The sequence below is a fragment of the Salvelinus alpinus genome, chromosome 23 (assembly GCF_045679555.1).
Source record: "Salvelinus alpinus chromosome 23, SLU_Salpinus.1, whole genome shotgun sequence".
NCBI classification, from domain to species: domain Eukaryota; kingdom Metazoa; phylum Chordata; class Actinopteri; order Salmoniformes; family Salmonidae; genus Salvelinus; species Salvelinus alpinus.
Window position 1 is genome coordinate 41,506,670 of NC_092108.1, and position 24,283 is coordinate 41,530,952.

General features: G+C 41.7%; 1 protein-coding gene and 1 long non-coding RNA gene across 10 annotated transcripts in view; one reads left to right on the plus strand and one right to left on the minus strand.

The window, feature by feature from the left end:
* LOC139551019 (E3 ubiquitin-protein ligase MARCHF2-like) overlaps positions 1 to 24,283 on the plus strand; it is a 47,933-nt gene that overhangs the window by 20,290 nt on the left and 3,360 nt on the right. For 3 of the 9 annotated variants that reach the window (XM_071362354.1, XM_071362357.1, XM_071362356.1), the window contains exons 1-3: positions 19,019 to 19,456; positions 21,169 to 21,232; positions 21,557 to 21,823. In XM_071362354.1, coding sequence (XP_071218455.1) covers positions 21,648 to 21,823 — 176 coding nt within the window. In that variant the 5' untranslated portion in view covers positions 19,019 to 19,456; positions 21,169 to 21,232; positions 21,557 to 21,647. Of the gene's footprint in view, positions 1 to 18,638; positions 18,958 to 19,016; positions 19,457 to 21,168; positions 21,233 to 21,556; positions 21,824 to 24,283 lie in introns of those variants that run through there. The other 6 variants (XM_071362358.1, XM_071362350.1, XM_071362352.1 and 3 more) reach the window with 6 other exon arrangements.
* Positions 7,323 to 15,779, minus strand: LOC139551016 (uncharacterized). The gene is made up of 3 exons (XR_011670180.1): positions 13,066 to 15,779; positions 11,917 to 12,640; positions 7,323 to 7,894 (listed from the first exon to the last, which is right to left on the minus strand). It is a non-coding gene; the product is annotated as an uncharacterized lncRNA (long non-coding RNA).

Consider the following 24,283-nt stretch of genomic DNA (forward strand, 5'->3'; position numbering starts at 1 on the left):
ATATCAGACACAAACATTTATCTTTTCCAGTGATGAAGACATGGATGTCTTATGTATGGTGGGTTATGCAAAATAGGTCCACTTTGAGCACCTTTATCTCTTTAATGTTTTGGCATTCAGGTTCCAAAAGTTACTTTTTGAGCAGTTCTACAACTGGCAAATGTGTATGGAAGGTTTCATTTAAATCAAAAGGGGTGCTGTCAAAAAGTGATTGAATTCAATTGGATTTACCCAATATCCATCTCCCTTTGTTGTTATCTTGCACAAGTAAATCAACAATGGACACTGCAATACAGTGATAGCGGAGAAACTGGCAACCACAATACAGGACATGGAAAAAGGGTAATGGGTTGCTATTGACAGTTGAGATGACAAATGATGGTACTGGACTGGCAACCAGTGGCGTAAGACGCACCCACGTAGTCCTCCCCCAGTTGCCAGTTCAAAACCTTGGTCATAATTCTGCATTTTTAGTCAGAATGCTCTCGATGGTGCAGCTATAACATTTTCTAAGGATCTGAGGGGCCATACCAAATAATTTCAGCCTCCTGAGGGAGAAGAGGCACTGCCGTGCCTTCTTCACGACTGTGCTGGTGAGATGGACACTGAGGCTTGAACCTCTTGACCCTCTTCACCGTGTGCACCCACCTCCTCCGCATTTCAATAATGCACCATGGCATGCAGCATAATCCCATTGCTGCAATCTCGTGATTCTGATGAGGTTCTTGGCATGAGCTAAAGTGATCATGGTTTGGCATGAGCTAAAGTGATCAAAGTACGTTTATGTAAGTCACCTTGCCGTGAGGACGAGAGCACAGTAAATTAATGAAATATAATTACATAATTTTTTTCCAATACAAAGTTGTCTGCGGTTTCTCACACTAACAGTATAAGAGAATCACGAGATTGCAGCAATGGGATTATGCTGCATGCCATGGTGCATTATTGAAATGCGGAGGAGGTGGGTGCACACGGTGAAGAGGGTCAAGAGGTTCAAGCCTCAGTGTCCATCTCACCAGCACAGTCGTGAAGAAGGCACGGCAGTGCCTCTTCTCCCTCAGGAGGCTGAAATTATTTGGTATGGCCCCTCAGATCCTTAGAAAATGTTATAGCTGCACCATCGAGAGCATTTTGACTGACTGAAAAATTGCCAAAGACTCCAGCCACCTGAGACATGGACTGTTCTCCATGCTCCCGTCCGGCTGGGGTTACTGGTGCATCAAGGCTCATACCAACAGACTCCTAAACCACTTATATCCATAAGAACGTTAAATGGCTAATAACTACTGCTCTTCCTCTCCCACAGACTACCCACACTGACTATGCACATCCACAGGTCTCTACCCACTCAGACACAAACACCTTCATTGTCACTCTTACTCTTACTCACACTCACAAATACATACTCAGATACACCCTCACTCACTACTGATGCCACAGACACACACACCTATGCTGCTGCTACAATGATTATTGATTGGATTTATTACTACCATAACCATTAGTATCTATCTATTTATCCTGCTACAGGTTACTATTACTCCTGTTTACATGTACAGCTTCATTAAACAGTACCCGCAAAACACCAGTCTCAATGTCAACAGTGAAGGCGACTCCGGGATGCTGGCCTTCTAGACAGAGTTGCAAAGAAAAAGTCATATCTCAGACTGTCCAATAAAAATAAAAGATTAAGATGGGCAAAAGAACACAGACACTGGACAGAGGAACTCTGCCTAGAAAGCCAGTATCCCGAGTCGCCTCTTCACTGTTTACGTTGAGACTGGTGTTTTGCGTGTTCTATTTAATGAAGCTGCCAGTTGAGGACGTGTGAGGCGTCTGATTCTCAAACTAGACTCTAATGTACTTGTTCTCTTGCTCAGTTGTGCACCGGGGCCTCCCACTCCTCTTTCTATTCTGGTTAGAGCCAGTTTGCGCTGTTCTGTGAAGGGAGTAGTACACAGCGCTGTATGAGATCTTCACTTTCTTGGCAATTTCTCGCATAGAACAGCCTTCATTTCTCAGAACAAGAATAGACTGACGAGTTTCAGAAGAAAGTTCTTTGTTTCTGGGCATTTTGAGCCTGTAATCGAACCCACAAATGCTGATGCTCCAGATATTATTTTACCTGTATTTAACTAGGCAAGTCAGTTACGAACAAATTTTTACCTTGTCAGCTCAGAGATTCGATCTTGCAACCTTTCGTTTACAAGTCCAACGCTCTAACCACTAGGCTACCAGATACTCAACTAGTCTAAAGAAGGCCAGTTTTATTGCTTCTTTAATAAGAACAACAGTTTTCAGCTGTGCTAACATAATTGCAAAAGGGTTTTCTAATGATCAATTAACCTTTTAAAATGATAAACTTGGATTAGCTAAGACAACGTGCCATTGGAACATAGGAGTGATGGTTGCTGATAATGGGCCTCTGTACGCCTATGTAGATATTCTATAAAAAAATCTGCCGTTTCCAGCTACAATAGTCATTTACAACATTAACAATCTCTACACTGTATTTCTGATCAATTTGATGTTATTTGAATGGACAAAAATGTAGCTTTTCTTTCAAAAACAAGGACATTTCTAAGTGACCCCAAACTTTTGAACGGGAGTGTACGTATACTGTGTATTACCATTAGTATATAACCATAAGTATTATATATTCCTGCTACCAGTCACTTTCCATCCCTGTTTGCTTTCCAGCCACCTACACTGACACTTGCACATGCACACTAACACTCAAACACACTCACACCAACACTCAAACACACTCACACTAACACTCAAACATACACACACACACACACTCACACCAACACTCAAACACTCACACCAACACTCAAACATACACACACACACACACACACTCACACCAACACTCCACACTCACCACTACGCAGGCACCCACCCAGCACTTATGCTGCTACGATATTTTTACTATTTTTTTTTTTTGTGTTATCATTATTTATTCTGCTACCAGCCACTTTCTCCTAATCTCTACCGACATGTACATACTGTCTCTACCTCAACTACTCCAGTATCCCTGCACATTGTACATTTGGTACTGGCACCGACCCTGTATACAGCTTACATTCTTTAGTTTTTATCTTCTTCTTCTTCCCCTCTTATTGCTTATTTTTCCTGTTGTTTTTGTTCTAATATTTTGATATTGAATACTACACTGTTGGGAAGGGCTTGCAAGTTAAGCGTTTCACTGTACTTGTGCATGTGGCAAATGCAACTTGAAACTTGTTATGCAACCATTCTTTCCACAATTTAGTGTGAAAACACGAGAACGTGTGTGTAAGTATCAGCTAACCACATCATATACTAGCAATGTGTCAGTCGATGACACAGTCGATGAGGTGGATACGCAACCATTGGTTGATGCATGCAGCGTCTGAGCAGGGGAAAGTGATCATTGTCACTGGGTCATGTTTACTTTTGATTCATGTAGCTGACAACAACTTATAAGTCATAGCTGAACAAATTCCATTCAAATGGCAGACTGACCCCAGACATTTTGATGGAGAACCAATCGTTCATGGGAACATTGTGACACCATGAAACATTAATAACCCAATCATAATGCAATTACTTTGAAGGTCATTTAAACGGGCAATCTGCAGTTAATACATCCATTTTGGAACTTATACATTTAATTATATTTACCCATTGATTCTTGAAGAATATGCACTACATGAGCAAAAGTATGAGGACACCTGCTCGTCGAACATCTCATTCCAAAATCATGGACATCCAATATGGCATTGCGCATGGTGATCTTAGGCTTGTGTGCGGCTGGTCGGCCATGGAAACCCATTTCATGATACTCCCGACGAACAGTTCTAGTGCTGATGTTGCTTCCAGAGGCAGTTTGGAACTCAGTAATGAGTGTTGCAACGAGGACAGGCAATTTTTATGCGCTTCAGTACTCGGTCATCCCATTCTGTGAGCTTGTGTGGCCTACCACTTCGCAGCTGTCTAGTTGCTCCTAGACAATTTCACTTCACAATAACAGCACTTACAGTTGACCAAGCAGCTCTAGCAGGACAGAAATTGGACAAACTGACTATTTGGATAGGTGGCATCCTATGACAGTGCCACATTGAAAGTCACCGAGCTCTTCAGTAAGGCCATTCAACTGCCAATGTTTGTCTATGGAGATTGCATGGCGGTGTGCTTGATTTTATACACCTTGCAGCAACCGGTGTGGCTGAAATAGCCAAATCCACTATTTAAACATTATTTTGTTTAAATAGTGTAACTTATAAATGCCTCATGAGCTTAGTTCAACTGTCGTACCCCATCAGAACCCAAAACACAAGCTTGTATTACTCCAATGTTTGTAAACAAATTAAATGTAAGCAAACACTATATAGCCTCAAAACATGGTTAAAACTATCCATTTGATATCAGTCCTTGCATCCATAGTGGTTACATTTCTCCAGCCCCATCCCAAAGCTTTTCCCCAAAACAGGGACTGTCAGTAAGAAAATGTACTGTAGGTTAAGATTAAGAAAGTGCATTACACATTAGAGAAAGTGAGATGGTTGTGTTACACTCTGCTAAGTGCTAACACACAACTCATGATATCCCACCAACACACATTGAGACTTTGTGCTCCAGTCTCATGACTCCCACTGGACTCTGATCGAGGAGAAACCATCTAATGGGAAGCACGCTTCAGAGTGTGTTTATAGATTTAACTATGTTAGCCAATGGGTGGATAGAAGACTGTGCCATCAATAATAGTGACCTTTGGGGCCTCTGTGTAACATTGGAGTAATTAATACTGTTATATCATCTGTTACAACCAATTTATTGAATGTGGGATTGAACACATGATCATAGTATATTATGGACAGCCTTTGAAACGTTAAAGGTAAAGCTAATATTATCCATCATCCCAACATCAACATATGTAAAAATTGTGCACTTCTATGTTTTCACACGATGCACTAGTGTGATTTTGACCAATTTTGAGAAGGCATTGCCTACTAATTGGTTGATGATGTCTTTGGAAAAACTTAGAAACTTAGAGAAAGATCATGCCTACTCACAATTGGTCAAAATCACACGATGCACACCAGTGTCCTTGTAAACACTTATCTTTTTTACTACAGAACATAGAAATGCACAATTTTTACATACAGTGGCAAGACAAAGTATGTGAACCCTTTGGAATGACCTGGACTTCTGCATAAATTGGTCATCAAATTCGATCTGATCTTCATCTAAGTCACAACAATAGTCAAACATAGTGTGCTTAAACTAATAACACACAAATTATTGTATTTTTCTTGTCTATATTGAATACATCATTTAAACATTCACAGTGTAGGTTGGAAAAGGTATGTGAACCCCTTAGATTAATGACTTCTCCAAAAGCTAATTGGAGTCAGGAGTCAGCTAACCTGGAGTCCAATCAATGAGACGAGATTGGTTAGAGCTGCCTTCGCCCTATAAAAAACACTCACAAAATTTGAGTTTGCTATTCACAAGAAGCATTGCCTGATGTGGGCGGCAGGTAGCCTAGTGGTTAGAGCATTGTGCCAGTAACTGAAAGGTTTCTGGATTGAATCCCCGAGCTGACAAGGTAAAAATCTGTCGTTCTGCCCCTGAACAAGGCAGTTAACCCACTGTTCCCCGGTAGGCCGTCATTGTAAATAAGAATTTGTTCTTAACTGACTTGCCTTGTTAAATAAATAAAATGTGAACCATGCCTCGAACAAAAGAGATCTCAGACGACCTAAGATTAAGAATCGTTGACTTGCATAAAGCTGGAAAGGGTTACAAAAGTATCTCTAAAAGCCTTCATGTTCATCAGTCTACATTAAGACAAATGGTCTATAAATGGAGAAAGTTCAGCACTGTTGCTACTCTCACTAGGAGTGGCCGTCCTGCAAAGATGACTGCAAGAGCACAGTGCATAATGCTCAATGACTTACAGAAATCTTTGGAATATGCTAACATCTCTGTTGATGAGTCTACGATACGTAAAACACTAAACAAGAATGGTGTTCATGGGAGGACACCACGGAAGAAGCCACTGCTATCCCAAAAAACATTGCAGCACGTCTGAACTTTGCAAAAGTCCACCTGGATGTTCCACAGCGCTACTGGCAAAATATTCTGTGGACAGATGAAACTACAGTTGAATTGTTTGGAAGGAACACACAACACTATGTGTGGAGAAAAAAAGTCACAGCTGTAAAGTATGGTGGAGAGAGCATCATGATTTGGGGCTGCTTTGCTGCCTCAGCATCCTGGACAGCTTGCTATCATCGACGGAAAAATGAATTCCCAAGTTTATCAAGAATTTTGCAGGAGAATGTTAGTCTATCTGTCCGCCAATTGAAGCTCAACAGAAGTTGGGTGATGCAACAGGACAACAACCCAAAACACAGACGTAAATCAACGACAGAATGGCTCAACAGAAGAAAATACACCTTCTGGAGTGGCCTAGTCAGAGCCCTGACCTCAATCCGATTGAGATGCTGTGGCAGGACCTCAATAGAGCGGTTCACACCAGACATCACAAGAATATTGCTGAACTGAAACAGTTTTGTAAAGAGGAATGGTCTAAAATTCCTCCTGACCGTTGCGCAGGTCTGATCCGCAACTACAGAAAACGTTTTGTTGAGGCTACTGCTACCAAAGGAGGGTCAACCAGTTATTAAATCCAAGGGTTCACATATTTTTTCACCCTGCTCTGTGAATGTTTACACAGTGTGTTCAATAAAGACATGAAAACGTATGATTGTTTGTGTGTTGTTAGTTTAAGCAGACTGTGTTTGTCTATTGTTGTGACCGAGATGAAGATCAGATCAAATGTTATGACCAATTTATGCAGAAATCCAGGTATTTCCAAAGGGTTCACATACTTTTTCTTGCCATTGTATGCTGGGGTGGCGCTGGAGATGATAAATATGAAGTTGAAACATTTAGAGATTTCCCTTTATTAACAAACAATGTTGACTAATGTCCTATTTATTAGAGATGGTCAGCTTGCCTCATGCTTTGCAGTGGTGTACTCATATTCATTGCCAATATTTTTGTCAGACCACTCGTGTCACACATTAACCTGATTACTAGGGACTTTATTAATAATGAGTCCAAAGGGGAGAATAGACTACAATAGGATTTACAGCCTTGGCAACAAGGTCTACAGTCTGTCTGGAACTCAACCACTGAAGTGAGACTCATAGAATGCCATGAAGGATTTCTTTGAACTTAGAATGCCCAATCATTTTCTTGTTTGTTGAGCTCATCAATCTACTTTTATAATTTTTTTAATAGAAATTCCACTTAAGGACTCATGAATGGGGAAATTACAGTTTATTGAAGGAAGTGAAAGGACGCTTCATGGGCCTCTCCTTCCTCATTGGTGAGCAGGAGGCAAGTTCTTCTTCTGGTGATGGTGAAGTGGCATAGGATACTGAACAAAATAATGTAGATCAATAGATAATAGCAAATATAGATAATACTGATCATGCATAGCACTACCTGCATGTTGTATGTCTCACCCTGGATGGCCTGAAGGTCACCCGGAGGATCCTTATTGGTCTCACCCTGGATGGTCTGAAGAGGAACGAGATCTACTTACCTTTTTGTTGAGACAGATCTTTGGAAGCTTCGTGGAGGAAATTAATATGTGAAAGGAGAGTTTTGAGGTGTCAGTTTTAAAAGAGTTGAAAAGACTGGTTGACAAAAAAACTATTATTGCCAAATCAGTGACAGCAGGAAATGTCAGTAGGACTGAGTTGAAACGATTGATGGTTATGGCAGTGAAAAAAGGAACTCTTCTTGAGCCTCGCCTTCCTCTTTGTGGATTCGGAGGCAAGATGGTCCTCTTGTCGTGGTGCATTCTCTGGTGTTGTAGTAGTGCAGAATGCTGTGATCAAAGAATGTGGTGTTAGAAAATAGATGATACCAAATACGCCTCATGATCATGCACAGCACTAACTGTATGCTTTTGAAAGCAAAGTAAGAAGTCTCCCACTGGGCACAAACTGGTTGAATCAATGTTGTTTCAACGTACTTTGACAACTTATTGTGACGTGTAATCTACGTGGAAAATGCATTGGATTTGAAAGAACGTCCTCAACGTAAACTGTTGTTTTGAGGGTGAAATTTCAACCACAGGATTATGTCATCATGGTCACCAAATTTCAACATAGACAAACCTTGTATTAAAATATGTTGAATTTACACCCCTTCTCTATTGGTGCTGTGATTTTGTCGCCTGTCAATCTGGAGAGGTCACTTTATCGTAACAATCCTATTATACATAGCACAGTCCGAATCTGGAAGCAAATTAAAACCCACTTTGAGCTTAGACCATTGTCATTCATGCTCCCTGTTGCCAGGAACCCCTCCTTTGCCCCCTCTAACCTTGATAACACCTTTGAGCAATGGGGAGAGTTGGGGATAAGTACCATAGGGGATTTATATATAGAAGGGACCTTTGCTTCCTTTGAGTTGCTGAGGGAAACTTATAATCTTCCTAGAAGTAACTTTTTCAGATACCTACAAATCAGAGACTATGTTAGAAAACACCTCCCAACATTTGGGAACGCTAAGCCTTCCATGTTTGACGGATGCATAAAGACATCCCCCACCTCAGACAAACTGATATCTCGTTTATATGATGCTTTTCAATCTGTTAGCACACCTTCTACAGATGCCATTAAGGCAAAATGGGAGGAAGAACTAGGGACTGACATTTCGGTGGCAGACTGGGAAGATAGCTTGGAGTATATCCACACCTGCTCCGTTAACTCCAGACATCGTCTCATACAATTCAAGGTATTACACAGATTACACTATTCCAAAACCAAACTGCATAGGATATTTCCTGATACATCCCCTATGTGTGATAAATGTCAGGCTGCACAGGGTACACTACTCCACTGCTTTGCCCTATGCTCTAGCTTGTATGGTTACTGGTGTGAAATTTTTAGGATCCTCTCTGAAGTTCTGGAGACTTCAATTGACCCAGACCCGCTTCTAATAATCCTGGGAGTGTCTGATTCCCTAAACGGATTAACCAACCCTCAAAAACAACTCATCTCTTACAGTCTCATCTCGGCAAAAAAACTAATCTTGTTGTTTTGGAAAAAGAGGGAAGCGCCCACTACCAAATTATGGCTCAGCGAATTGGCAAACACTGTACACTTAGAAAGAATTAGATATATTCTGAACAATAAATTATCAACATTTGATCAAATCTGGCAGCCTTTCCTCTCTTACTTGGACCATTCGGCGCTGTGAATTTGTACTTTTTAACGCACTCTCAATTGTAATATTTTAATCCACCTTTGGGCAGCATGTGCTGGCACCGCCACCCGAGCAGTCGGGAGGGGAATAAGGGGAAGGGATAAGAAGTGGGGGAGGGATAAAGGGGGGGAATAAGTGGGGGGTGACACCTACCCTCTTTCTTTCTACCTGTCCTTATTCTGTATGTCTTGTTTTGTAATATTTGTTTTGTACCCAGAACTCTGGGTCTTTTTGTTTCTGTCTGCTCTTTTATGTTTAGATAAGAATTGTATAACTGTCTTATACCTATACACCATTCTTGTGTGCTCAATAAAAAATATTTGAACGAAAATATGTTGAATTTGTAACTTTAAAACAACGTCAGATCTTTGACGGTATATCCACTATCAGAAAAAAAGCAGTAGGCCTACTGCAGAATATATCTATCAACAACTATCCTCAGGTCTCCCATTCAGGGTTTTAATCAAGCCCAGCTTTGCTATTATATTTGTCACTGACTGCTATCAATGTGCTATCGTGAGAATGATTGTTGAAAGATCTCCACTTAAAAACGAAATAGATTAACTGTTGCTGTCGAAGTCATTTCAAAGAATAGGTTTAACAGAGCAAATGAAATGTGACTATACTTTATCATTCATATATCATTAATGATGCTGTTTAGGCCTATATATCATTTGCAACGTCATCAACGGCTATGGTTTCAACAAAAAAATAGACAATACAATAGGCTTAGGGTTTTTTCAAGCTCTGGTTGATTTCAAATGTAATGATATTTACTGATATTGAATTGTGTTTGGTTGTCAACGCAACAAAATATCAACATTTCAAGGAGATATATCTTCTGATTTGATAGGATTATACAGTGAGGGAAAAAAGTATTTGATCCCCTGCTGATTTTGTACGTTTGCCCACTGACAAAGAAATGATCAGTCTATAATTTTAATGGTAGGTTTATTTGAACAGTGAGAGACAGAATAACAACAAAAATATCCAGAAAAACGCATGTCAAAAATGTTATAAATTGATTTGCATTTTAATGAGGGAAATAAGTATTTGACCCCCTCTCAATCAGAAAGATTTCTGGCTCCCAGGTGTCTTTCATACAGGTAACGAGCTGAGATTAGGAGCACACTCTTAAAGGGAGTGCTCCTAATCTCAGTTTCTTACCTGTATAAAAGACACCTGTCCACAGAAGCAATCAATCAATCAGATTCCAAACTCTCCACCATGGCCAAGACCAAAGAGCTCTCCAAGGATGTCAGGGACAAGATTGTAGATCTACACAAGGCTGGAATGGGCTACAAGACCATTGCCAAGCAGCTTGGTGAGAAGGTGACAACAGTTGGTGTGATTATTCGCAAATGGAAGAAACACAAAAGAACTGTCAATCTCCCTTGGCCTAGGGCTCCATGCAAGATCTCACCTCGTGGAGTTGCAATGATCATGAGAATGGTGAGGAATCAGCCCAGAACTACACAGGAGGATCTTGTCAATGATATCAAGGCAGCTGGGACCATAGTCACCAAGAAAACAATTGGTAACACACTACGCCGTGAAGGACTGAAATCCTGCAGCGCCCGCAAGGTCCCCCTGCTCAAGAAAGCACATATACATGCCCGTCTGAAGTTTGCCAATGAACATCTGAATGATTCAGAGGACAACTGGGTGAACGTGTTGTGGTCAGACGAGACCAAAATGGAGTTCTTTGGCATCAACTCAACTTGTCGTGTTTGGAGGAGGAGGAATGCTGCCTATGACCCCAAGAAACCATCCCCACCGTCAAACATGGAGGTGGAAACATTATGCTTTGGGGGTGTTTTTCTGCTAAGGGGACAGGACAACTTCACCGCATCAAAGGGACGATGGACGGGGCCATGTACCGTCAAATCTTGGGTGAAAACCTCCTTCCCTCAGCCAGGGTATTGAAAATGGGTCGTGGATGGGTATTCCAGCATGACAATGACCCAAAACACACGGCCAAGGCAACAAAGGAGTGGCTCAAGAAAAAGCACATTAAGGTCCTGGAGTGGCCTAGCCAGTCTCCAGACCTTAATCACATAGAAAATCTGTGGAGGGAGCTGAAGGTTCGAGTTGCCAAACGTCAGCCTCGAAACCTTAATGACTTGAAGAAGATCTGCAAAGAGGAGTGGGACAAAATCCCTCCTGAGATGTGTGCAAACCTTGTGGCCAACTACAAGAAACATCTGACCTCTGTGATTGCCAACAAGGGTTTTGCCACCAAGTACTAAGTCATGTTTTGCAGAGGGGTCAAATACTTATTTCCCTCATTAAAATGCAAATCAATTTATAAATTTTTTGACATGCGTTTTTCTGGATTTTTTTGTTGATATTCTGTCTCTCACTGTTCAAATAAACCTACCATTAAAATTACAGACTGATCATTTCAATGTCAGTGGGCAAACGAACAAAATCAGCAGGGGATCAAATACTTTTTTCCCTCACTGTAGCTCCCGTTCAAATGTTGTGAATGATACACACAAAACAAAAATATAAACGCAACATGTAAAGTGTTGGTCCCATGTTTCATGAGCTCAACTAAAAGATCCCAGATATTTTCCATAATATGCACAAAAAGCTTATTTCTCTCAAATATTGTGCACAAATTTGTTTACATACCTGTTAGTGAGCATTTATCCTTTGCGAAGATCATCCATCCACCTGACAGGTGTTGTGCTATATCAAGAAGCTGATTAAACAGCATGATCATTACACAGGTGCACCTTGTGCTTGGGAAAATAAAATGCCACTCTAAAATGTGCAGTTATGTCACACAACACAATGCCACAGATGTCTAAAGTTTTGAGGGAGCATGCAATTGGCATGCTGACTGCAGAAATGTCCACCAGCGCTGTTGCCAGATAATTGAATGTTAAATTCTCTATCATAAGCCGCCTCCAACGTCATTTTTGAGAATTTTGCAGTACGTCCATCCGTCCTCACAACCGCAGACCACATGTAACCATGCCAGCCCAGGACCTCCACATCCTGCTTCTTCACCTGCGAAATCATCTGAGACCAGCCACCCGGACAGCTGATGAAACTGTGGGTTTGCGCAACTGTAGAATTTCTGCACAAACTGTCAGAAACCGTCTCAGGGAAGCTAATCTGCATGCTTGTCGTCCTCACCAGGGTCTTGACCTGGCTGCAGTTCGGCGTCGTAACCGACTTCAATGGGCAAATGCTCACCTCCGATGGTGGAGAAGTGTGGCCTTCACTGATGAATCCCGGTTTCAATTGTACTGGGCAGATGGCTGACATAGTGTATGGAGTCGTCTGGGCGAGCAGTTTGCTGATAATGCCCCATGGTGGCGGTAGGGTTATGGTATAAGGCAGGCATAAGCTACGGACAAGGAACACAATTTGTATTTTGTCGATGGCAATTTGAATGCACAGAGATACCGTGACAAGATCCTGATAATTGACCGTTGTCACGTGTAACCATGCTGTCTAATTGCTTATGATGTATTTGTAAAGCAATGAATTTACCATTTTGCAACTAAACACATTTTAAAGCAAAAATCTATTTAGAAAAAATCTGAGAATAGCAATATTTTGCACACACATGAAGGTACTCATAAGCATTCATTAATGAAAAAACACAAATGTAAAAAAATTGTGGATAATGCGCTTTGACTGTCATATACCTGTTTATGACCTGTTTTCAACTCTTGCAAGAATGAGAATGAAATTGATTTAAAAAAATTGACCTTTATTTAACTAGGCAAGTCAGTTAAGAACAAATTCTTATTTACAATGACAACTTACCCCTGCCAAACCCAAGCCCGGACGACGCTGGGCCAGTTGTGCGCCACCCTATGGGACTCCCAATCACGGCCGGTTGTGATACAGTCTGGAATCGAACCAGGGTCTGTAGTGACGCCTCTAGCACTGAGATGCAGTGCCTTAGATCGCTGCATCACTCTGGAGCATAACATAGGCTGTCACAGAATCAGTCAAACAAAATGAACTTATAATTTTGACTGACAGGTGGTGGGCGACCACACACCATTGCAATACTCCTCTTCGGAATGGGGCTGATTTCCACCCGGAATGGGGCTGATTTCACAGTCTCCATGGCCAATACTCTATCCTTCTCCTCCTGATGAGTACTGGGGAAGGATATCCTGTCTAAGGTGAATGAAGTGAAGTCAATATCGAGTACGATGCCCTTAGCTGCTGGCACCTTGACCTCTTCCTTGTTTTTCTGGCCATCATCAGCTCCATGTGTGTCAACAGAACAGTAATGGTTCCACAATAGACAATGTACAACAACATTGGGTTCATACAAATAACTTTCATAAATCTAGGACTTGTTTTCAACTCTCACATTTAAAAAGCCACTGAACACACCGTTTGGCACGTTTGTTTGTCTGTTGCTCATTAGAAAAATGAGATTTCAGTCTTGGAGGTGTGTTTCCTGACCGATTCCACGTTTGGTTGGTGATGTTTCTCCCCCATGACACACAGCAGATGCGGAAGCCTATTTCACTTCCTCAAAATCCCCAGAACTCAAGAAATCTGTAATGAATTTTGCTATTTTTGCTGAGGATGTTTTAGTTGCGCAATTTTACACCGTTGGTGGCCTAACGCCCTATTAAGACACTATGTTGGTGTTTCCTTTATTTTGTCAGTTACCTGTAGATAGGATACCAACCTATAATCTACAATAGGCTATCTCATGCTTTTAACTAGACCCAGAAGATTAGAAGAATACCAATTATGCTCTAACTTTCTTTGACAATTTCAATAGTAATTTCTCACTGTGTCTTCCATTGCTCCAACATAGGACAGATCTGTCACCGGCAGGACAACGGTTGGGTTTTGGTTTTTGTGTCACGTGATTAGGGTGATTAGGGTGGGCATTCTAGGTGTTATATTTCTTTGTTTTTGGCCGAGTGTGGTTCCCAATCAGAGGCAGCTGTCTATCGTTGTCTCTGATTGGGAATCATACTTAGGCAGCCTTTATCCACCTGTGCTTTGTGGGTAGTTGTTTTCTGTTTTGTGTCTGCACCAGACAGAACTGTTTCATTTTGTTATTTTGGTTCAGTTTGAATAAATTATCATGAACACGTACCACGCTGCACTTTGGTCCTCTTCTTCAGACGAGCGTTACATTTTGAGTGTCAGTTTCTAGATCTATCTGTCTATCTATCTACATCCATGCAATCCCCAGAGACAAACATTGGCAATAGAATGGCCTTACTGAAGAGCTCAGTGACTTTCAACGTGGCACCGTCATAGAAAGCCACCTTTCCACAACAAGTCAGTTCATCAAATTTCTGCCCTGCTACAGCTGCCCCAGTCAGCTGTAAGTGAAGTGGTAGGCCACACAAGCTCACAGAACGGGACCGCTGAGTGCTGAAGTGTGTAAAGAATGTCTGTCCTCGGTTGCAAAGCAACCTACTGAGTTTCAAACTGCCTCTGGAAGCAACGTCAGCACATGAACTGTTCGTGGGGAGTGTCATGAAATGGGTTTCCATTGCCGAGCAGCCGCACACAAGCCTAAGATCACCATGCGCAATGCCAAGCGTCGGCTGGAGTGGTGTAAAGATCGTCGCCATTGGAACCTGGAGCAGTAGAAACGCATTCTCTGGACTGATGAATAATGCGTCACCATCTGGCAGTCCGACAGACGAATCTGGGTTTGGCGGATGCCAGGAGAACGCTACCTGCCCGAACGCATAGTACCAACTGTAAAGTTTGGTGGAGGAAGAATAATGGTCTGGGGCTATTTTTTATGGTTCGGGCTAGTCCCATTAGTTCCAGTGAAGAGAAATCTTAATGCTACAGCATACAATGACATTCTAGATGATTCTGTGCTTCCGACTTTGTGGCAACAGTTTGGGGAAGGCCCTTTCCTGTTTCAGCATGACAATGCCACATGCACAAAGCGAGGTCCATACAGAAATGGGTTGTTGAGATATGTGTGGAAGAACTTGACTGGCCTGCACAGAACCCTAACCTCAACCCTGTCGAACACCTTTGGGATGAATTGGAATGCCGACTGTGAGCCAGGCCTAGTCGCCCAACATCAGTGCCCAACCTCACTAATGCTCTTGTGACTGAATGGAAGCAAGTCCCTGCATCAATGTTCCAACATCTAGTCAAAAGCCTTCCCAGAAGAGTGGAGGCTGTTTTATCAGGAAAGAAGGGACCAACTCCATATTATTGCCCATGATTTTGGAAAGAGATGTGTGACGATCAGTTGTCCACATACTTTAGGCTCCTTGGGACCATCTCCCTCGATCTTCACAAATGTAGTCAGACATTTTCAGAATGAAGTTATCTGAAGATAAACAGATATCTTATTTCCACAATTAAATACGAATTCATTTTCAGGTTTTAATAGAAATGTTTTAAAGAATGTAGCCTATAGTCCCACCACACGGTGGCAACAGACAATTCCCTGGGGCTTCACATCATCAGGGGCCTTGTGAAGTTGGCATCATTTGATTTAATAATACATGATTTCTCTGTTATCTTGCCTTCCTCCTCCGGCGTGCGCTATTTAGTGGCTATGACCATCTCTGGTTGTGACAAATGGAGCGGTTTCTGATTTCTTCCCCCAAATGTTGCTCTAGCTTTTGAACTGTTGGGGACGATTAGCTATTAAGACTCTCATGAACACGTATCTTCTATTCCCCTCTACGATGCTCACAGGCTTCACAGAACACATTTGAAGGGACCATGACAAAGCGACAATTGAAAACTGTGCAGATATTTTTTTCTCAACGACTTTCCAATACCTTTCTGATGCAATTTACTCACTTTTGAATGGAAAAAAGATTGTTGCACCTTTTCTATGTTCAACTCATTTGACATATTTTCTTATTCGCCTAATGAACATAGACATTTGGTTGCTGTTTGTATCTGTGCTAAAATGGTTAAAAATGACCTAAAATGAAAACAATGATCAAATTGGTCGATATTGCAAATAAAATATCAGATATAGGTATTATCCCAGAATCAGCCCAGCCCTAACTAAAACCAAATAGAAAGTGTGTAGAAATGATAATGGACTGTATTAACCTATATTTTTAAATAACAAGCCTTTTTCTTGCCCACAAATTGCTTTTGACAAACATCGATCTGGAAAACATTTGTGCGTTGAAATCCCGAAGTGGCCCTCAAGCCAAAATGATTGCCCACCCCTTTTCTATGAGGTGATGCCAAGACCTACTAGTGAAGGGCATTTCAACTCTCTTCAGTTTGCCTTTTCATTCTGTTTCATTCACCTAAAAGCTGGCTCCGATAGACATAGACATCGGAGGGGCTCAGACTGGCCTCTGCCTGGGAACTCCAAATCCCTAAGTGGGCCCCTGCCACCACTAATATCATGTATTTTCTTTGACATCCTTGTAGGGGTTCATCTTCAAAGTGCCCAGTTAGCAGAACGTTAACAGCGAACAGCAAACAGTTTATCAAAAATCGAGAAAACTCCGGTGGCAACAGTTTGCAAGCGGGCAAAGTTTAAACCGGAGAACGTTTTATTTGCCAAGCTTCTGCCAGTCTTTTAACTTGCGAGGGAACACATTGATGGGCAACGCCGCTGGTGAAGTCGCAGGGGTCTTCATAAACTTACCTCATTCATTGATAAGCTTGCATCTGTTACTGTCTGACTTGACCTCACGAAGTCTGTGCTGGTGTTCTTTCCTGGCTGAAGTGACAGACTGACTGAGTCCGTAATGAACTATCGACATCTGAAGTGCTGTCACATATTAGTGGTGGAGAGTCCACTCCAAAAATCCTGGAGTCATTCACCCTGTGTAACATTCACGTTCAAATGATGTATTTGTTGACCAGATTACATCATATGCGTCATATGTGTAAACTAACGCCGCGTTCAAGTGCTAGTCGGAACTAGGAAACTCAGAAATTTCCGACTTGGAAATTGGTTGAACGTGGCACGTGTATAACTACAACCAGTTAGCAAATCTGACATTTCCGAGTTTCCTAGTTCCGACTAGCACTTGAACGCGGCCTGACAAATGCATGATGCAATGAGGCGACGTGCATGACAGCAACAAAACCATTGACAAAGGTTTTCTAACTTTGCTAGATGCCACATTCAAAACAACTGGAACTTGGACATTTCCGACTTCCGACTTCAGTGTGTTCAAGACGACTGGGAAAATAATTTTGAACGGTCATCCATGTCGGGAACTCTGGCCTCTTTTTTAGAGCTTCGACTTTCCGACCTGAAGATCACTGATGTCATGAATTGTATTTCAGAATTCCCAGGTTTCTTGGACCAGATTAAAATGGTTTCCTCCCTCTAGTGGACTTTCTTTAAATAGCAGCTCGTGGCTGCACTTCCTGTGCTTGTGATGGGAGCAGAAGACGAATCCAGAAAGCAGTTTTGTTGTTGTTAGCTATAAATTCGGCATAACTCTATGTCAGGGAGGGGCAACTGGCGGCCCACGGGCCGCATACCCTCTTTTGAAGAACATTGGATCTAGTCCCCACGAGGGGTTTCAGCTTACTGTTGCGAGTTAGAATAGTAAAATACACAAAGTGCAATTTTGGTTGTGCATCACCAGTTCTTCTCTTATGTCAGTCACTGATAGTCAGTCAATTATCCCATGTCAGCTAACCTTTTTTTATTGATATGTTAGTTTAGCGGCCAGCTATTTAAATTTGTTATCATGGTTGAATTAGCGGACAGTGATTTTGTTAGTCAGCCTCTCTAACATCATATTAAAAACTGCAAACATTTCTCTACACCCTATGGCAAAAAAAGTTGTGTGTGTCAACTGTAGGGGTGCCCATGTTGTTGGGGATCGAAAAAGTCCAGTGCAAGAGAGGCAGATTGAGGTGGTCAGGGTCAGAGTAGTGCAGAAGATGTCATATGCTGAGGCAGTGAAGAAAGTAGAGGAGGATGGGTCAAGGGCGAGGGATCCTGAGAGGATCCCTGTGAGTAGTAAATCTGTGCCAGCACAGAGGGATAGGCCATTCATAGCAATGGTTATTAACTGTACTGCAGAAATGGAATGTAAATCACAGAAAATATATGTTGTGGCAGATGTAAAGATGTACTTGGGTGTATTAGATTTGACTTCAGAAGAGTTACAGGGTCTGTTGCATGGTGGTGTCCCGTCCTCCCAGGCCGTTGGCACGATGTAGGAGCAGACAGGGTCAAAGTAGTGGAATGGGGTAGTGGGTCTTGAATATTAGTCGAAAGTGTTGTTATTTTATTTGTAAATATTTTTTACAAAGTGTAATGAATTTACAATCCTGTCTAGTTGGTGGCGGTAATGCACCTTATGTTTGCCAACCGCCATTTAAAGACCAAAGAAGAATAACAAAAAAATGAAGACGAAGAAGAAGGGACGCAGATAGAGCAATGAGCCAGATATTTCACCGGATGTATAAATGTGAAGCATCTGGTTGGCGTTTCCATTCCTTTCAAATATGGTGATGAGAAGAAGTCCAGTTGCCGGAAGGGGAGAAGATGAACCGAGATGGATTTTGGCCAACTTTTTGGTCATTCCTAATCGATTAACATTTGATCTCCATACAGTTTTCTGTTTCCAAAACTACGATCTGTAACAAACAGAGTGGACTAAGTTTTGTAGACTTTACCCTTTGCCAAACTTGTAAAAAAAAGTGTTGTTTAAAAGGAATGCAAATTAGTTATTGCAGACGCGCACTTCACAGGTAAGGCGTTCCCTAACGGAAATATGCAAATAAATGCTTAGCAGGCGCCAATAGGATCTCACTAGCTCGTGCTTGGCTCTGCCCACCTCCTTGTTTGTTATACCCACTATGATTTAATTTGCTCACGTTGGAAACGACAGGCGCTGGTCTATCTTGGGTTAGCGAGTTATACAAATCTTTGATAGGGACGTCCCAAGGATCCCGGATAGCTTGGACCATAATGATACAGCAGTGCACAGCTGATAGATGTTAGCCAGCCAGACAGTGTAACAAATGTAAACAAGCTAGCTGTCACAAATCTGTGCAAGATACACCGTTTCTGTGAGGAGACTGCTACAAACAAGTAAATGATCCGGCCAACAATGGAGCAGATACACGGCTTGTCATCGTATTTTGTATTCTTCCCGAACCATCGTTTTGGCTAAATGTCAATGTCATCTCATACAGCTAGCTAGCTAAATAGCTAACTAAGGCCAGGGAGAGCTTGCTGGTGACTACGGTACGTTATCCCTTGTTGTTTAGGCTGTTTAAAAATATATATATTTAGCTAAACTAAGTGATCACCTTCATATATTTTCATTGTATTTATTTATCTACCTAGCTTGGTTGCTAACTTTAGTGGAAATGTCGATCACTGAACAGTTAACTAGCTAACGTTAGCTAGCTTTCTAGGGTTTAGAGGATGTGAAAACATGAATGTCTTAACTAGCTAACGTTATCTTTTCCCCTGCCTGGTTGTGTCTGATTATTTATTGATTCATTGTAACCAAGCTTTGTCTATAACTCACAGCCTGTTAAAATTGTATGTTGATGGTACAATGTAACATTGTTACAAGCTCATTCGTAAATAGTATGGCTGTGACGTGAGATGCATGACATAGTAAACATGCTATCTAGTTTACTATAGTAAACATGCCATCGATTCCCCACCACATACAGTACCAGTGAAAAGTTTGGACACATCTACTCATTCAAGGATGTACATTTATTTTTACTATATTCTACATATGAAATAACACACATGGAATCATGTAGTAAGCAAAAAAGTGTTACAAATATTTTTGATAATTCAAAGTAGCCACCCTTTTCCTTGATGATGGCTTTTCACACTCTTGGCATTCTCTCAACCAGCTTCATGAGGAATGCTTTTCCAACAATCTTGACGGAGTTCCCACATATGCTGAGTACTTGCTGGCTGCTATTCCATCACTCTGCGGTCCAACTCATCCCAAACCATCTCAATTGGGTTGATTTTGGTGATTGTGGAGGCCAGGTCAGATGCAGTACTCCATCACTCTCCTTCTTGGTCAAATACCCCTTACACAACCTGGAGATGTGTTTTGGGTCATTGTCCTGTTGAAAAACAAATGATAGTCCCACTAAGAGCAAACCAGATGGGATGGCGTATCGCTGCAGAATGCAGTGGTAGCCATGCTGGTTCACGTAAGTGTGTCTTGAATTCTAAATAAATCACAGACGGTGTCACCAGCAAAGCACCATCACACCTCCTCCATGCTTCACGGTGGGAACTACACATGCAGAGATCATCCATTCACCTTCTCTGCGTCTCACAAAGACACAGCGGTTGGAACCAAAAACCTCACATTTGGACTCATCAGACCAAAGGACAGATTTCCACCGGTCTAATGTCCATTGCTTGTGTTTCTTGGCCCAAGCAAGTCTCTTCTTATTGGTGTCCTTGTTTAGTGGTTTCTTTGCAGTTCGACCATGAAGGCCTGATTCACGCGGTCTCCTCTGAACAGTTGATGTTGAGATGTGTCTGTTACTTTAACTTTGTGAAGCATTTATTTGGGCTGCAATTTCTGTGTTGCAGTTAACTCTATTGAACTTATCCTCTGCAGCAGAGATACCTGTGGCTCATGTACCTGTGGCTCTTCCTTTCCTGTGGCGGTCCTCATGATAACCAGCTTCATCATTGTGCTTGATGTTTTTTTTTACAGCTGCACTTAAAATTTTCTGGATTGACTGACATTCATGTCTTAAAGGAATGATGGACTGTCATTTCTCTTTGCATATTTGAGCTGTTCTTGCCATAATATGGACTTGGTCTTTCACCAAAAGGGACTATCTTCTATATACCACCCCTACCTTGTCACAATACAACTGATTAGCTCAAACGCATTAAGAAGGAAAGAAATTCCACAAATTAACTTTTAACAAGGCACACCTGTTAATTGAAATGCATTCCAGGTGACTACCTCATGAAGCTGGTTGAGAATGCCAAGAGTGTGCAAAGCTGTCATCAAGGCAAAGGGTGAGTACTTTGAAGAATATAAAACATATGTTGATTTGTTTAACACTGTTTTGGTTACTACATGAGTCCATGTGTTATTTCATAGTGAAGAAACCAAAACGATTATTCTACAAAGTAGAAAATAGTAAAAATAAAGAAACCCTTGAATGAGTAGGTGTCAACTTTTGACTGGTACTGTACTTGTCAAAATGGTCTATGATTTAAAGAATGTCCCCGTTATTAGATTCAAATTCTCTTTGTTACATGAAGTTATCTATGTCAATTCTGGTTTTGACACTGCAAAGAGTTGTTGTAACAATGCTACGTTATAACATTGTCACGCAGTCCAAACAGTTGCCCAACAGTGGGAGGAGAGGTGTGTGACTGACTCCTTGACTGCTGGCTCCTCTGGCATTTCACCACCACCGACAGAGCCATGACTACATCAGGTTGCTGCCACCTGCCTGGCTCCCTGTGTGACTACTCAGGCAGCGCCGACCTGCCAAAGGTGGTAGAGGAGCCAGATGCTGGCCAGGCCCAGTACGTCGCCAAGGTTACGGCCAAAGATGGTCGCTCACTCTCCACTGTTGTCAAAGCTGTGGGCTCACAGAGGTAAGATGGTTCCTCGAGAGGGTTCTACTCAGACACATTTCAGTTGAATGCCTTCAGTTGTACAACTGACTAGGTATCCCCCTTTCTGTGTATGTATGGCTTCCAAAAAAAAACAAAAGTGTTATAAAAATCAAAATATATTTTAGATTCTTCAAAGTATCCACCCTTTGCCTTCATGACAGCTTTTCACACTCTTGGCATTCTCTCAACCAGCTTCACCTGGAATGCTTTTCCAACAGTCTTGAAGGAGTTCCCACATGCTGAGCACTTGTCCGCTGCTTTTCCTTCACTCTGTGGTTTGGAATGAGTTGGACCATCTCAATTGTGTTGAGGTCGAGTGATTGTGGAGGCAAGGTCATCTGATGCAGCACTCAATCACTCACCTTCTTGGTCAAATAGCCCTTACACAGCCTAGGGGTGTGGTGGGTCATTGTCCTGTTGAAAAACAAATAATAGTCCCACTATGCGCAAACCAGATGGGATGGCATATCGCTGCAGAATGCTGTGGTAGCCATGCTGGTTAAGTGTGCCTTGAATTCTAAATAAATCACTGACCGTGTCACCAGCATAACACCCCCACCATCACACCTCCTCCATGCTTCACGATGGGAACCACACATGCGGAGATCATCCGTTCAACCACACTGCGTCTCACAAAGACACGACAGTTGGAAACAAAAATCTGAAATTTGGACTAATCAGACTAAAATACAGTTTTCCACTGGTCTAATGTCCATTGCTCGTGTTTCTTTGCCCAAGCACGTCTCTTCTTCTTCTTATTGGTGTCATTTTATTAGTGGATTCTTTGCAGTAATTCGACCATGGAGGCCTGATTCACGCAGTCTTCTCTGAACAGTTGATGTTGATGTGTCTATTACTTGAACACTATGAAGCGTTTATTTGGGATGCAATTTCTGAGGCAGTTAACTCTAATGAACTTATCCTCTGCAGCAGAGGTAACTCTGGGTCTTCCTTTCCTGTGGCGGTCCCCATGAGTGACAGTTTCATCATAGCGCTTGATTGTTTTTGCGACTGCACTTGAAGAATCTTTCAAAGTTCTTCACATTTTCCAGATTGACTGACCTTCATGTCTTAAAGTAATGATGGACTGTCATTTCTCTTTGCGTATTTGAGCTGTTCTTGCCATAATATGGACTTGGTCTTTTACCAAATAGGTCTATCTTCTGTATACCACCCCTACCTTGTCATAACACAACTGATTGGCTCGAACGCATTAAGAAGGAAAAAAATTCCATAAATTAACTGTTAAAAAGACACACCTGTTAATAGAAATGCATTCCAGGTGTCTACCCCATGAAACTGGTTGAGAGAATTCCATGAGTGTGCAAAGCTGTCATCAAGGCAAAGGGTGGCTACTTTGAATCTCAAATAAATAAATCAAAATATTTTTTATAATTTTTTGGGGGGTTACTAAATGATTCCATATGTGTTATTTCATAGTTTTCATGTATTCACTATTATTCTGCAATGTAGAAAGTAGTAAAAATAAAGAAAAACTCTTGAATGAGTAGGTGTCAACTTTTGACTGGTTATATATGGCCTAATTCTCAATATACTAAGTCATCTCATATTTAGCATATCTGATAAATTAATTTTGTATATTGATTAAGTAAATGTCTCCAATTTATATGTACGTTATAAACTGGGTGGTTTGAGCCCTGAATACCAAGGCACCTCGGGGGTTTGTGATACAGTGGGGAGAACAAGTATTTGATACACTGCCAATTTTGCAGGTTTTCCTACTTACAAAGCATGTAGAGGTCTGTAATTTTTATCATAGGTACACTTCAACTGTGAGAGACGGAATCTAAAACAAAAATCCAGAAAATCACATTGTATAATCTTTAAGTAATTAATTTGCATTTTATTGCATGACATAAGTATTTGATACATCAGAAAAGCAGAACTTAATATTTGGTACAGAAACTTTTGTTTGCAATTACAGAGATCATACGTTTCCTGTAGTTCTTGACCAGGTTTGCACACACTGCAGCAGGGATTTTGGCCCACTCCTCCATACAGAACTTCTCCAGATCCTTCAGGTTTCGGGGCTGTCGCTGGGCAATACGGACTTTCAGCTCCCTCCAAAGATCTTCTATTGGGTTCAGGTCTGGAGACTGGCTAGGCCACTCCAGGACCTTGAGATGCTTCTTACGGAGCCACTCCTTAGTTGCCCTGGCTGTGTGTTTCAGGTCGTTGTCATGCTGGAAGACCCAGCCACGACCCATCTTCAATGCTCTTACTGAGGGAAGGAGGTTGTTGGCCAAGATCTCGCGATACATGGCCCCATCCATCCTCCCCTCAATACGGTGCAGTCGTCCTGTCCCCTTTGCAGAAAAGCATCCCCAAAGAATGATGTTTCCACCTCCATGCTTCACGGTTGGGATGGTGTTCTTGGGGTTGTACTCATCCTTCTTCTTACTCCAAACACGGCGAGTG